Genomic DNA, 15,202 nt, shown 5'->3' with positions numbered 1-15,202 from the left:
GTCTCTTCTGACATCCATTTTGGTCTTTTCTTTCTTTCCTGTCTTTTTAATGACCTCTTGCTTTCTTCATGTATGATGTCCTTGGTGTCATTCCATAGCTCATCTTGTCTTCAGTCATTAGTGTTCAATGCATCAAATCTATTCTAGAGATGGTCTCTAAATTCAGTGGGATATACTCAAGGTCATACTTTGGCTCTAGTGAACTTGTTCTAATTTTCTTCAGTTTCAACTTGAACTTGCATATGGGCAGTATTAGATGTTTTAGTCATCTAGTGTTGCTCTAACAGAAATACCACAAGTGGATGGCTTTAACAAAGAGAAATTTATTCTCTCACGGTCTAGTAGGCTACAAGTCCAAATTCAGGGCGATGGCTCCAGGGGAAGGCTTTCTCTTCTTGGCTCTGGAGGAAGGTCCTTGTCATCAGTCTTCCCTTGGTCTGGGAGCATCTCAGTGCAAGAACCTCAGGTCCAAAGGACCCGCTCTGCTCCCAGCACTGCTTTCATGGTGGTATGAGGTCCCCAACTCTCTGCTTGCTTCCTTTTTCTTTTATCGCTTATAAGATAAAAGGTGGTGCAGGCCACACCACAGGAAAACTCCCTTTACATTGGATCAGGAATGTGACCTTACAATCCCATCCTAATCTTCTTTAACATAAAATTACAATCACAAAATGGAGGACTACCACACAGTACTGGGAATCATGGCCTAGCCAAATTGATACACACATTTTTGGGGGGACATAATTCAATGCATGACATTAGGAGAGGATAAAAGATTAAGAGAATACTTCTTCGTTTATTTAAATGAGAGAGACTTGTGAGTACTTAAGAACCAGTGAGAAGTATTCAGAAGGGAGAGGATGCGGAATGGCAGAGAGAAGGACAAACCAAGGGTGTGGTGTATTTGATTTGCCTCCAGTTGTTAATATGCTACTCCTTTTTCTAGGGTCCTGTTGGTTTGAAAGGAGAAAAGGTAAGTCATTTGTAGAATAATTGTTACTGAAAATCTCCAACTTTAGAAGAGGACTTCTATTAAGTGACAAGATATAAGTAATTATAAATCAGATCTCATAATCTAGATCTTACTCATTCAGAATCCATAATAACTGGGACATGATATTTATTCCTATTGAACAGCTTCTTCTGGATCTTTGAAGGGTCTTAAAGAAGACAGGTTTTGTATCAACCTTTAAAGGAGTAGAGACTAGGAGAAGAGAGCTGGCCTCATGCTCAAGGGTCCTAATTCTAGACCTGGAATTGGCACTAATTTTGGTATCTTGAGAAATGACTTATTATCACTGCATCTTTCTTCCTTCCACAGTAAATTGGCAACAGTAATTTAGAAAATATGAAAATACTTTGGATTCTTCAGAATGGAATTACTTCATAATCATAAATCATTTCTCTAAGTGTATATCCTGGGAAGCACTTTTATCCTTCCTGCAGGATGATCTTGAATGGGCATTACAGAGTTTTGAATATAGTTAACATTGATTATGTTTGATGAGCTTCTTCATTTTCAAGGGCACCCCAGCTGAAGGAAGTGATATAGAAATTGATGGAAAAGGTGACCCTGGGTTGCCAGGAATTCCAGGATTCCAGGTACGGCACTCGGAGAAGGTTTCTCTTCTCTCCCTCTCTCTGTCCCCTCTCTCTCTCTTTCTCTCCTCACTCTGTCTCCTCTCTCTTTTTCTAGCCTCTATTCTATTACATGTCTTCCTCATTTTATTCTAAAACATTCACCTTATTATAAGAAACTACAGGATGCTAATAAACAAAGATGATTTAATGCTTTAAGTTGCATCTATGTCTTTTAATATCTTCTTTCTGAAAAGAAAAGGGCCTTGTGTCTCAGTTTCCCAAGCTTCCCTGATTCTAAGGAGGGGTCTTCAGTGAATTGTTATGCTCCAGTTGGTCTGTATTTTTTGAAAACGAGAGTGGGTTTGTATGATACATTTAGTACAGTTTAGAACTGTAATTTTAGATAAGAGCCCTCTTTTAAAATTTACATGATAGAAAGTAACAGGATTTTATTTAGATGCATCTTTCTCCTGTTGAATAGTTCGCTTTACTAATGTACATGTATATATATACATACCTAATGTATCTAAGTGTATGTATATCTTTACCGATCTATATGTATGTAGTCTGAAGACAATCCAGAATGGGATAAGAAGAGACAAAGTTATCTTTGGGGCTGTATGTGCTTCAATGTGTGATTCAAAAGAATCCTTGGCAGGCCTAAGCTACAAGTATTGACTTTAAAGTTAATTAACCAGAATTAATTAACTTAGCTTAGAATCATTTTTCCTGTAAACATGTAATCAACTCAGAGGTAGCAGTATTAAGAGGGCTGACAAATGAAATACTGGCTTCAAAACGAAAATCCAATTTTGGGATAAAATATTAATGAAAGCATTTAAATCTACTGCAACAGAAAATGTTTTTGAAGCTTTCTAGAAAATTTCCATAAACATTATGAAAATGTAATTCCAGGCAGTTCTTATACGTCTCTTGAGAAAACACTTAAAGTTCCTTACTAAATGCTTTGGGGAAACAAAGAGGAAATAAAACCCATTGCCGTCGAGTTGATTCCAACTCATAGCAACCTCATAGGACAGAGTAGAACTGGCTCATAGGGCTTCCAGGGAGCAGCTGGTAGATTCGAACTTCCGACCTTTGCAGCTGAACGAACGCTTAACCACTATGTCACCAGGGCTATGCCTCTTAGGAGCTCCCAGTCTAATAGAAAACACAAGCGTAATCACTAAACCCAATGATATGTGCAGTTAATTTCACCCCCTGGCCAGTAGCTGAAGTAATTAGTGGAACACGGGGATAGGGTTAGTCTGAATAGATTGACTGGAAAAGGTGGGTTTAAAGAGTAATTGCAGGGGGAGGGGGAACAGCAGGAGCCATGTTGGCAAAGCAAATGGCATACATGGAAAGAAAAGATTCTTGAGTACAAAATTGGGTATTTGCCTAGGTGAGAGTTCTAGTTGAGGCTGTTGAACTTCTATAAGGTGAGCCATGCCCACTGATGATGAACTGTGAAGTTGAACTAGCAGCTGCAAAACTGTAGAGTGATGCCATTAGGAGCCGTACAGGCTTCTGAGAAAAGATTCAGAACATGATGGCTCATGCCTTTTTTTTTTTTTTGGCATAGGAAGCATTCAAGGGGCCAGGTGCTGAAGGCACTGCTACAGCACTTAAATGTATACTGAGTGTTGGCTGTGTGCTAGTCATTGTACTAGTGCTAATGATATTTTGATGCTACATTCCTTTATACAGGGAGTATTTATTACATGCCAGTCATGTGCCAGGGACTATTCTGTGTGGATGCAGCAGAGAACAAATCAGACCAAAAAAACAAAAAAAGTTTAGGAAAAAATTCTTGCCCTCATGAAGCTTACATTTTAGTGGGGGAAATAAGCAAACAAACAGAACAACAAGGTAAACTAGTAAGTATATGGTATATTGTTGTCGTTGTTAGGTGCTGTCAACTTGGTTCTGACTCACAGTGAAATTATGTGCAGCAGAAGGAAACACTGCCCGGTCCTGCACCATCCACACAATCGTTGCTATGCTTGAGCCCATTGTTGCAGCCACTGTGTCAGTCTATTTTGTTGAGGGTCTTCCTCTTTTTAGCTGACCCTCTACTTTACCAAGCATGATGTCCTTCTCCAGGGACTGGTCCCTCCTGACAACACGTCCAAAGTATGTGAGACGTAGTCTCGCCATCCTCGCTTCTAAGGAGCATTCTGGCTGTACTTCTTCCAAGACAGATTTGTTCATTCTTCTGGCAGTCCATGATATATTCAGTATTCTTCTCTAACACCACAATTCAAAGGTGTCAGTTCTTCTTCAGTCTTTCTTATTCATTGTCCAGCTTTTGCATGCATATGAGGCACTTGAAAAGACCATAGCTTGGGCCAGGTGCACCTTAGTCCTCAAGGTGACATCTTTGCTTTTTAACATTTGAAAGAGGTCTTTTGCAGCAGATTTGCCCAGTGAAGTATGTCGTTTGATTTCTTGACTGCTGCTTGCATGGGCATTGATTATGAATCCAAGTAAAATGAAGTCCTGGACAACTTCAGTATTTTCTCTGTTTATCATCATGTTGCTTATTGGTCCAGTTGTGAGGATTTTTGTTTTCTTTATGTTGAGGTGTAATCCATACTGAAAGCTGTGGTCTTTGATCTTCATCAGTAAGTGCTTCGAGTCCTCTTCGCTTTCAGCAAGCAAGCTTGTGTCATCTGCATCTTGAAGGTTGTTAATGGGTCTTCCTCCAATCCTGGTGTCACATTCTTCTTCATCTAGTCCTCTACTAAGGTGAAAAATCAAGCAGGGAAGGGGAATAAGAAATGTCTGAGTTGGAAGGAGGGTGAACATTTAGTTTGGACAGGCAGGGAAGGCCTTATTGGAAAGGTGACAACTGAGTAAAGACTAGAAAGGAGTGAAGAAGTGAGTCATATAGATATCTGGGGAAAGAGGATTTGGGGCAGAGGGGAGAGCAGGTGCAAAGGCCCTAAGATAGGAGCATGCCTGACAAAGAAAAAGAGAGAGAGATGAGAGCAAAATTTTGAAAACTCTTCTAAAGTGAAGTGACTGTTCTGGTCAGTTTCCTGGAAAGAGTATGGTCAGGATGGTTCTGGTACCCTGTTACATATGATGACACATTATATACTTCTTGACATTTATCGTAGTTAACTGCAGCCATTTAGAAGGGAGGTGTTCTGCTTTTGTGATTTTATTAAAATATTTTAATGCAGTTAAATAATGGACATCATTCTTAGGTGAGAAATAAATTTAAACTGACTCTTAATTCTTCTTTTAATTTAAAGGGTTTGCCAGGCCCTCCAGGTTTTCCTGGACCTATGGGTCCACCTGGCCCTCCAGGTTTCCTGGTAAGTATGAAGTCACCATTGCTATGGTCTTAGTAAACAAATATGATAACTTTAGCTGGAAGTTTTAGAAAGAGTTTTCTGGGCTGAGTGTGTTTCCTGCTGTAAATTTAATTTGTGGATTTTTCTAGGGCTTTCCAGGCACCATGGGACCTCCAGGACCCAAGGTAGATGACTGTTCATATTTTGTATCAGCCAGAACACCCTAACCAATCTAAAGGCCAAACCTGGTCTGATTCCACATGTGGGCCACTGCTGGGCACCTTTATGGAGCTCACAGGAATTCCCAGCAGGGAAGGGAACATGGCTGACAGTCCTCCACCTCTGTCCCCTCTTCCCCCGTACTTAGGTAAATTGATCCTTAATACAAAGAGTCTTAATTAAACTATAAGGAACACCTCATACAGAAAAGGGAAAAAGATCAGGGATTTCTAATCCATGGGTTTCCCATTTCTGACAGGCCTACTCAACACTTTATCCTATGAATTTTTGTCACGGGCTGCTTCCAAAAGCCAACCTGCTCCCATGCTAGGAAATAAAAATTGGCTCTTCGTGTGCTCATTAGATAGGGTCCTGCATGTGATTCTATTCGATAGGCTAATTATTTGTTAGTTCAAGTAAGAAAATGTTGAGTGAAGCTGAGCCCCATCAGAGAATTATACCAAGCACAGTACCTCTCACTTACTCTCAGGTAGTCTTCATGTGTAGCCTGCTTTCATGCTTATTCTTTCACTGATGCAGACACACACAAATACCCAAAATCCTGTAAGATTGAGAGGTTCAAGTTAAGTGACTTCTCTGAGGTTAAATAGACAGTAATTGGTGGCACTGAGGTTTAAAGTCTTTTGATTCCTTATCTTGGGCTTTTTTCTAAAATTTACAGGCTAGCAGGGGAAGATCTGCAGACTCAAGAACACGAAAGCAAGAGAGATAATGGTTGAAATGATGCACTGGCTATCATTAGTGAAGAGAAACTACTCATATTAGACTTAGGTTGCTAAATTACTAGTGAAATCAGGTCACTTTAATTCTGTTCTCAGCATCTCTGTTCTTTTAATATGGATTTCAGAAGTGGGAACTTAACTCCTGAAGTTCAGCTACCTATCCCTCTCATTTTTCAGACAAGGAAAATTGGGCATCAGGAAGTCAAATACCCTGTCAGTAGACTCATGTCTTAGAGAGCTCGAGAGATTTACTTCAAGGAATTGGCTCATGAAATTGTGGAGCGGGCTGGCAAGTCCAAAATTCATAGGTCAGGCAACGAGAAGATTGAAGACTATAAGAATTCTGGCAAAATGTCTATTTAGGGTCTGGAGGCAGAGCACACAGTTTTTGCTCTTAAGGTCTTCAATTGATTGATGGAGTCCTGTCCATATTATGGAAGGTAATGTGCCTTACCTGAGGCCAACTGATTTAATGACATATAATTACTTTATAACAGCAACTACACTAGTGTTTTACCAAACAACTGGGCACCATAGCCTAGCCAAGTTGACACATAAAATTAACCATCACAAATCACAACTAGCTAGTGGCTACGCAGAGGAAGGTCCTCCGAGCTGGTTTCTTTCCCCACCCCATACCGCCTGCCATCATTTGCAGTATTAAGTAAGTCCCTGAAGCTCGCTGCACCTCAGAATCTCCACCTGGAAAGAAAGATACGCTATTCTACCCCAAGAAATAGCTAAAATAACTTTTATAATCCTGACATTACGATTATAATATAAATGTTTAATTAAAAATATTGGCAGTTGAATGTGTCTAGACTTTTGTTTTTAATAATTTGGTTTTGTGTTTTCTTACAGGGTCACATGGGTGACAACATGATAGGACATAAAGGAGACCGGGTAATTTAAATCCTGCTGTTCACTGCTGGGCAACAGATCTTAAATTCCATGACACATCAGCCTGGATATTTTAGTCAGTAACGATGTTGAAAACCAATGTATTTGCTGTGTCTCGGTCTTGCGTTTGCTCTATCTTCTTACATAAGAACTAAAGGGGAAAAGTAGATCCTTGAAATGTAGTCAACTTGATGATGTTTGGCTTTTCATTGCTGGGTGTGTTTGTCTTTAGGGTATGAAAGGATTGACAGGACCCCCTGGACCACCAGGAACAGTTATTGTGACACTAACTGGCCCAGATAACAGAACGGTAACTCTTCAATTTTCTTATTAGGGCTGTAACCTTCTAGTTTCTGGGATGAAGCCCTTGTAATTCCTTGCCTCCTTTATAAGCTCCGTCATCTAAGCCCAGCTCAGCCCAGCCCCCCTCAGTGCAGGCCAAGCCTCTGGGTTTTATTTGTTTCTCATCTTTCACTCATGAACTGACAAAGATCTGAGGCAAGCGAGACTTCCAAACTTATTAAGGGTGGAACCTACATATGATTTTCCTCACCTTGTATCCCTACTCCCTCAAACTGTCCCTAATGCAGAGTAGGTATTCCATGAGTATTTTTGAGTAAATGATAACAAAACAGGTGTGTGGCTCTGATCAAGTTGGATGGGAATGACCTAAAGATATGGGTGGAAGGGTGTTATAACTGAACAGGACATTTTTACCTGGTGGTGCAGAGGTTAAGCGCTTATCTGCTAACTGAAAAGTTAGCAGTTTGAACCCACCAGCTGCTTGTTGGGAGAAAGATGTGGCAGTCTGCTTCCATAAAGATTTACAGCTTCGAAAACCTTATGGGGCTGTTGTACTCTGTCCTATAGAGTGGCTATGAATTGAGTCAACAGCAATGGGTTTGATTTGGTTTATGGTAACTTCAAGGACACTATAACCCCCACTTCTCTCCAAGGGTACTAAAAAAAACAAACAAACCTGTTGCCATTGAGCTGACAAGAGTAGAACTGCTCCATAGGGTTTCCAAGAAGCAGCTGACAGATCTGAACTGCCAACCTTTTGGTTAGCAGCCGAGCTCTTAACCACTGTGCCACTAGGGCTCCCCTACTATGACCCTGTTATTTTAATGTTAACATTTTCTTTTTGCTCCTGAATTGGGATAGCTAGGAGGACCAGGGTATGGAACTGAGTTGAATGCTCAGAAGAAGTTAATCCACAATATAAGGCACCAATCCTAGACCCTAGGGCGGTCCTGGATGCCTGGGGTTGGGGAGAGAGTGAGATGGGGGGGTGAGGTGGTGGCTAACAATTTTCTTAGGTTCACTAAGAAACACAAATCATCCTCCTCTTATAAATTTATGATTCATTGTATATAATAACAGCTTGACTGAGTATATAATTCATGGGTTTTAGTTATCATTTATTTTTAATAGCTTTTTTGAGCTATAACTCATATACCATACAGTACATCCTTTTAAAGTGTACAGTGCAGTTGCTTTTAGTGTATTCACAGTTATACAACCATCACAATTAATTTTAGAACATTTTCATCACCCTAAAATGAAACCCCTTAGCCATCACCCCTCAATACAGATAATTTTTAATTATCAAAACAAAATTAATAAGGGTTCAAAGAAAACATGGTAAAAATTTATATGGCCAAAAATAATAGCTCACCTTGAAAACTGAAAAAGAATTCACCTGGGAAAAAGAATTGAACTTTTCAGCGAGAATCAATAAAAATAAGATTAATAAAAGCTAAAATTTACCTCAGTAAATTTTGTTATTGGCTAAAAATTGATGGAAAAGGTCTTATCCTGACAGAATCTATATCTGTCAAATTTGAACCATGAAAAAAACATGAATTTGAAAAAAATGATTCCCTTAAGAGAACACTCACATTGGGAAAAATACAATTAAAAAAACAAAAAAACTGAGTGAATCAAACTCTCATTATAACATTTACCCAGAAAATAATTGGTCCCAATGAAAATAATTTTAGTATATTAAAAATAAAAATAAAATACATTAGAAATGATCTGATTGTGCTTATAGAAAACTGGGCCATTAATTAAGTAATTTGAATGTAATTTGGTTAATATTCTTTTTATTGTATTTATTTTTATTTTTTATTGTGCTTTAGATGAAGGTTTACAGAGCAAATTCATTTCTGATTAAACAATTAATATGCATATTGTTTTGTGACATTGATTGCCAACCCCATGACATGTCAACACTCTCCTCTTCTTGACCTTGGGTTCCCCATTTCCATTCGTCTAGCTTTCCTGTCCCCTCCTGCCTTCTCATCCTTGCCCCTGGGCTGGTGTGCCCGTTTAATCTCATATACGTGGTTGAGCTACATGTATTGTTGTTTGTTTTATGGGCCTGTCTAATCTTTGGCTGAAGGATGAACCTCAGGAGTGACCTCAGTACTAAGTTAAAAGGGTGTCCAGGGACCATACTCTCAGAATTTCTCCAGTCTCTGTCAGACCAGTAAGTCTGGTCCTTCTTTGTATAGTTTTAATGTAGTTTGATCCAGAAGATACTTTATTTTAAAAAAAAAAAGTATGCATATAATTTCAGTGGTTTCATGAGTATAAAAGTTGAAATGTGAAAAACAGTAAGTTCTTTTGGGTTATGTCAAGATGAATCACATTAAACCAAAAAAAAAAAATCAAACCCATTGCCATTGAGTCAATTCCAGCTTACAGCAGACCGAGTAGAACTGCCCCATAGGGTTTCCAAGGAGTGGCTGGTGGATTCGAACTGCTGACTTTTGGTAAGCAGATGAGCTCTTAACCAATGTGCCAGTTTATTGGACAGATAGGGGACTGTTCCAAGTATAATGGATGAAATCGTGTTTTATACATTTGTAATGACCTTGAATTATTTTGGCAGGAACTCAAAGGGGAGAAGGGAGACAAGGGAGCAGTGGGCAAATCCGGACCTCCAGGACCCCCAGTATGTCATTTAGAGTTGTATCTTTCCCTCAACACATAAAAAAGTACTTTAGTTCATATTTTGATCGATGTTCTACTTTTTAATCTTAATATTGATTAAAAGATGATAATATTTAACCACAGAGATCATGAGTATACTAGAAGTATGTAATGGCCATGTCTGGCCTATAATCTTCTGCACAGTTTTACATGCATCCAGTGTTATCCATCTTATATCTTATCCTAAGCATCTGTTGGTAAATAAATACTCATAAATAAAATGTACCCCTTAAATGAATCACCATTTGAACATTTTAAAATAGGGTAGACTAATCAGAAGGGGCAAATTGATAAAAATCAATGTAAGTCAAAAAAACAAAGAATTCATGAAACTTGACATAACTCTAATTAATACAGGGACTGCCTGGAGAATCATACGGATCAGAAAAGGGTAATCCTGGAGAACCTGGCCTGCAGGTAAATTTGAAATTCAGTGCATCCTATGTTAGTCAGAACTCCACATGCCCAACTCAGACTAGCTTAGGTTAAAAAAAAAAGGGTTGGGAGGAAGTTATATGCTCAAGTCTCTGAAAGTCCAGGGCATAAATGGGCTTCGGGGACATCAGAACCTGAGACAATAGGGCAGGACTGTCTCTTCTCACTCCGGCTTCTCTCTGTGTACCTGTTGGCCCTGTTCTCTCCTTTGGCAGATGGTTTTCTTCCATACAGGGGAGGGGGAGAAAGAGCTGAGTCTAGCAGCAGACAACTTCAAGTTAATGGCATCAGAGACAAGAGAGAGTCTTTTTCTCTTTGTGTTCATGTGCAGTGAAATCTGTGACAGCCAGAACGTGACAGGACTGCCTTGTTTTTCCAGGTCTCACAAGTTTTCCACCTTTGACAGGGTGCAGACTTACCACTTTCTATTGCTCATTTTAATGGAAAATATTTGCATTTTCCTGCTCTGATAGGTTTCCACCTTATACAGGTTCTGGCTTTTGCAGGTTTTACTGTATAAAATCCCGAAGAATTATTCTGATTGGTCCAGCTTGGGTCATATGTCTCACTCTGAACAAATGACTGTGGCCAGGAGGAAAAGGCAGTATGTTTGACCAGCCCAGTTAGGCAGTGGGCTACTGTGACGGACAGCCCCCTCAGAGCCACACATGAGGGAGGGGCAGCTCCCCACAGGAAGTGGGGCATGCTGGGAACACAAGCAACAAAGAGCCAGGACCCCAGCCAGCTCCATTTGGGAAAGATTTAAACACATACATTGTTTAGAGACCATAACAATTATACACTGAGAAGAGTTTATGGGTTTTCTCCCTAAGAAAAATATTCAATCAACATGATTTGTAATTCAAACAGGAAGGATAAATATGGTAAGAGTTAATCCAAAATCCAAGTCTATTTGGGCACTGTAATACACCTTTTATACATGTATTTGAATATAGGGACATCCGGGGTTCCAAGAATTACCAACATTTCAAATAAATAAATTGACTATGAATACCTTCCTCTTTCTAGGTTTCCTTACTATTCACTTCTTAGCTCAGTGCTTCTTTGATTTTTCTTCCAGGCTTAGGATGGACAGCATCAACCTAGTTTAAGCTTAGCTTTTAATTTTCTCTCTTTTTTCCTTTGGCCATCCCTAAATTCCCATCTGACTGGCTTCTGCCTTCCCTAGAGTGATTAAAAACTTTTCACTCTAAAAGATGGTTGGGGAACCTCATTCAGACCTTCTTGCCTGAGGTCCACAGAAGAAAGTTATATCGTTTAAGATTTCCATGTGTATTAAAGTTACCCACAGTTAACAAATTACATGTTTTTATTTTGTTTTTGTTTTAGGGAAAGCCTGGAAAAGATGGCATCCCTGGCTTCCCTGGCACCCAGGTGAAGAAATGATTTGGCATTGATGTAGTGAAATGTTGCTACTATTCTGTGAAGGATTTTTGAGAGTCACTAAGTAGTTATGAGCAGTCCCTGGGTGATACAAATGGTTAACATGCTCAGCTGCTAACCAAAAGGTTGGCGGTTTGAATCCATCTAGAGGCACCTCAGAAGAAAGGCCTGGCGATCTACTTCTGGAAAATTAGCCACTGAAAACCCTGTGGAGCACAGTTCTACTCTGACAGGCATGGGGTCACCACAGTCGGAATCTACTGGATGGTCACCGATTTTCTTTTTTAAGTAGTTGTAATCTAGCAAAAGGTTTATAGCTTTTAAGAACTACATTTGAGAATCATAGTTTTACACCTTCATTGTGGACAGATATTACCTAAACACATCCTTTTCATAAAAGAGGAGTTCATACAGAAGCAACATGTGTTCCAATCTATTCTGTTTTGCTCTTTTCTTTAGGGAACCAAAGGCGACAGGGGCTTCCCTGGATTAAGGGGCGAATATGGCATTAAGGTAATCCCCTCTCTAATAGCTTATCTTTAGCTTTTTTTAATTGGTTGGGTTTTACCTACCCTTTCCCTTCCGCCCATACCATGGAACTAGGTACAAGGAATTCTAATCATAGACTTTATTAAAAAGTCTTAGTATATTTATTAAGAAGAAAAAAGAAACATAGCAACTTTACTCAAACATTCGAAGGGTAGCCTTATGGGAAGGATGTTAAAGTTGTTTGGTGTATTTGCAGATAGAAGATTTATGACCAATAGATTTCAGCTCCCCCTGAAGAAGGGGTTGGAAAAGGCCTGTGAGCACAGGAAATTTCTGGTAGTTAGAGGGCAAGCATAGGCTGGACCCAATGATTTTCAACCTGAGTCATGATACATTAAACGGCTGAGATCAATTAACTGTGAATTATATTCCCGTTCATTTGTTTCTGATAACACATTATACACATTTTCAAATAATTTGCATATGTAGGTATATGTGCAGGTTCAAGATTTGCCTTAAAATAATATCACTTCCAATCACTTGAATTGTGAAGTGCTCTCTCGAGGTGCAAATAAAGGGGTGGTTACAGCTGGGATGCTGGGAATCGCATATTATCCACAGCCTGGTTTTCCTGAGCATCTAGTCTTGGGTGTGTGGCGCAGGACCGGTGGTGTTTCGTTCTGTTGTACGTAGGGTCGCTATGAGTCGGAACTGACTTGACAGCACCTGACAACAAAGTCTGGGTGAGAGCACAAGAGTGTGTGTGCATGTGAACATCATCCATTGAAGCTGGGGGCATGGAAGAAACCTGGAGAACCACTAGGGGAAGAACCCCCTTCCAGGACCCCATAGATAGGATTCCTGGCCCTCCAGGAAAATAAGCTGAAGTCAGTTTTCCTTAAACTTGGTTTGTACATCACCTCTGAATCACATTACTTTTAGCATTGATTTATTGTCCAATAATATGTCAGTACTTTTCATGAGTATACTCCTAATTTGTAACTGTCTTTCAACACAGGGGTGGAAAGGGAACATTGGCCCTCCAGGATTCCCTGGTCCGGTAAGTGTGATGAAAGCCAATATCAATGTCATGTTCCATCAAGTCCTTCAAAGTATCAAGGGAGTTTTAAATCAGTGTCTCTCATTAGCTGTTGTATTAAATAGAGTTGATAGCTTTTTTTCTTTTTTTTAATCAAATCAGGACAAAAATAGCTGTTGTCATTATTTGTCCATTTGTGTTTCTTGTTCGGTCCCTGGAATGCACTAGTGATGCCCAGCCCCGGCTACAGAGAAGAAAACCTTTGTCTAATCAGACCTGGCCCAAGGTGATCCTGCACCCTCAGGGGGGAGGGGGAGGGCCGCTGTGCCCAGCTGGGGCACTGGAGGGTGAGGGAGCCAGCTCCCCACCCCTTCACCTGGCCCGGCTATGACTATGCCTGCACTTTAAGGCAGCAGATGCTCAGCCACGGGTCTAATACTGGATCAGAAAAAAACAATCATTCCAACCCAAGCTCCACTGCAGCAGGAAATGCTCCTCTCTTCAGGGTGGATGTGGATTTCATGGCTGTCAGCTCTAGGTGGCTGCTTTCTATATTCTGTGACTCGGCGATTTAAGGAAAGGAGTAAAGGGACCCAGGCTCTGAGTTCTGAGATTTGGACATCTCCTGATTCAGAACCCTGGTGGCAGAGTGGCTAAGAGTTTGTCTGCAAACCAAAAGATCAATAGTTTGAATCCACCAGGTGCTCCTTGGAAACCCTATGGGGTAGTTCTACTCGGTCCTATAGGGTCCTTGTGAGTTGGAATCGACTCGATCGCAACAGGTTTTTTTTGGTTGACTCAGAAGATGGTAGTAGTCAACTCAGTGTGCAGAGAGGGTGCCACCTATGATCTTGCAGTTTGGGCAAAACTTGGTAGCAAGAGTCAAGGGTAGGGGATGTATTGTTAAAAATACAAATCTCAGAACCCCAGGCTAAGTCATTGCATTCAGTAGTTAGAGGTGGGGCCTGGAAAGCTGCATTTTCACATAAAAAGTAAGTGATTCAGATGCAGGTAGTCCCAAGACACTGTTACAGGGTTGCCCTGAAGATTAAATGGGGTATTTTGTGAAAGTGTTGAGCACAGTGACTGACACTCAGCAGATGCACGCATATCATCATCAATTTTATGATGGAGATTATGTTGTTACTATTATTATTAATAATGCTTTTTGTGATGTTTATGCATATCGATTAATCACAAGGCTCTTGTTATCTCATCTTTAAACAAATCAACAAAATCATTGGCCTTATGCAGCACATGAAAAAACAAAACAAAAAGAGTTGTTAAAAACCTTTTCTAGAGGGGGGACCTCATACCATCAAGAAAGCGGTGCCAGGAGCAGAGCACATCCTTTGGACAGGAGTCCCTGCACCGAGAAGCTCCTAGTCTGGGGGAACACCAAAGAGAAGGCTGACAGAGAGGAAAAGCCTTTGCCTGGAGCTGACACCCTGAAATTGGACTTTTAGCCTACTTTGACTGTGAGGAAATAAACTTCTTTTCATTAAAACCATTCACTTGTGCTACTTCTGTCATGGCAGCACTAGATGACTAAGACAGAATTTGGTACCAAGAGTGGGGTGCTGCTCTAACAGATACCTAAAATGTGGAAGCGGTTTTAAAACTGTGAATGGATAGAACAGTGGCAGAAACAGAGGGCCAGCAGCAGCAGAGAATCTACAGCAGCAGAGAAGCGGCAGCAGCAGAGAACCAACAGCAGCAGAACCAGGGGACCAGTGCAAGATGGCGCTGGAGCCGACCCACAGAGCGAGAGAGCTGAGTGCCTGTGTGCCCGAGGCTTTCTGGCAGAGTGGCGTGCCCCGGGCACTTATACTGGTGGAGCTACAGAGCTTTGGAACACTTGCCCCAGCAGGGCAGATGTGGGCGTGAGGCCCAAGGGCTGAGAGGCCATAGGAGGCAGAAGCTGAAGAGACAAGGGACACAAGAAGCCGAGCTGCTTCAGCCTCAAAAGGTACGGCCGTGACCTCAGGGGTTTCAAAAGGTGGAACCATGGCCTCTGGTGTTTCTAAGGGTGGAGTTGTCACTCCGATAGACTAGGAGAATGGTGCGCCTAAAGCCAAGGGAGCAGA

At 40.7% G+C, this 15,202-nt stretch overlaps 1 protein-coding gene across 1 annotated transcript in view; it reads left to right on the top strand.

Moving 5' to 3' along the window:
* COL4A3 (collagen type IV alpha 3 chain) overlaps nt 1–15,202 on the top strand; it is a 167,164-nt gene that overhangs the window by 93,201 nt on the left and 58,761 nt on the right. Inside the window, exons 8-18 of the mRNA XM_004385834.3 lie at nt 947–973; nt 1,525–1,602; nt 4,845–4,907; nt 5,036–5,071; nt 6,710–6,751; nt 6,981–7,058; nt 9,648–9,710; nt 10,106–10,165; nt 11,534–11,578; nt 12,047–12,100; nt 13,095–13,136. Coding sequence (XP_004385891.1) covers nt 947–973; nt 1,525–1,602; nt 4,845–4,907; nt 5,036–5,071; nt 6,710–6,751; nt 6,981–7,058; nt 9,648–9,710; nt 10,106–10,165; nt 11,534–11,578; nt 12,047–12,100; nt 13,095–13,136 — 588 coding nt within the window. The remainder of the gene's footprint in view (nt 1–946; nt 974–1,524; nt 1,603–4,844; nt 4,908–5,035; nt 5,072–6,709; nt 6,752–6,980; nt 7,059–9,647; nt 9,711–10,105; nt 10,166–11,533; nt 11,579–12,046; nt 12,101–13,094; nt 13,137–15,202) is intronic.

This window comes from Trichechus manatus, unplaced genomic scaffold (genome assembly GCF_000243295.1).
Source record: "Trichechus manatus latirostris isolate Lorelei unplaced genomic scaffold, TriManLat1.0 scaffold00147, whole genome shotgun sequence".
NCBI classification, from domain to species: Eukaryota; Metazoa; Chordata; class Mammalia; order Sirenia; family Trichechidae; genus Trichechus; species Trichechus manatus.
Note: the sequence above shows the minus strand (reverse complement) of the source record. Positions and strands in the feature narration are given on the sequence as shown.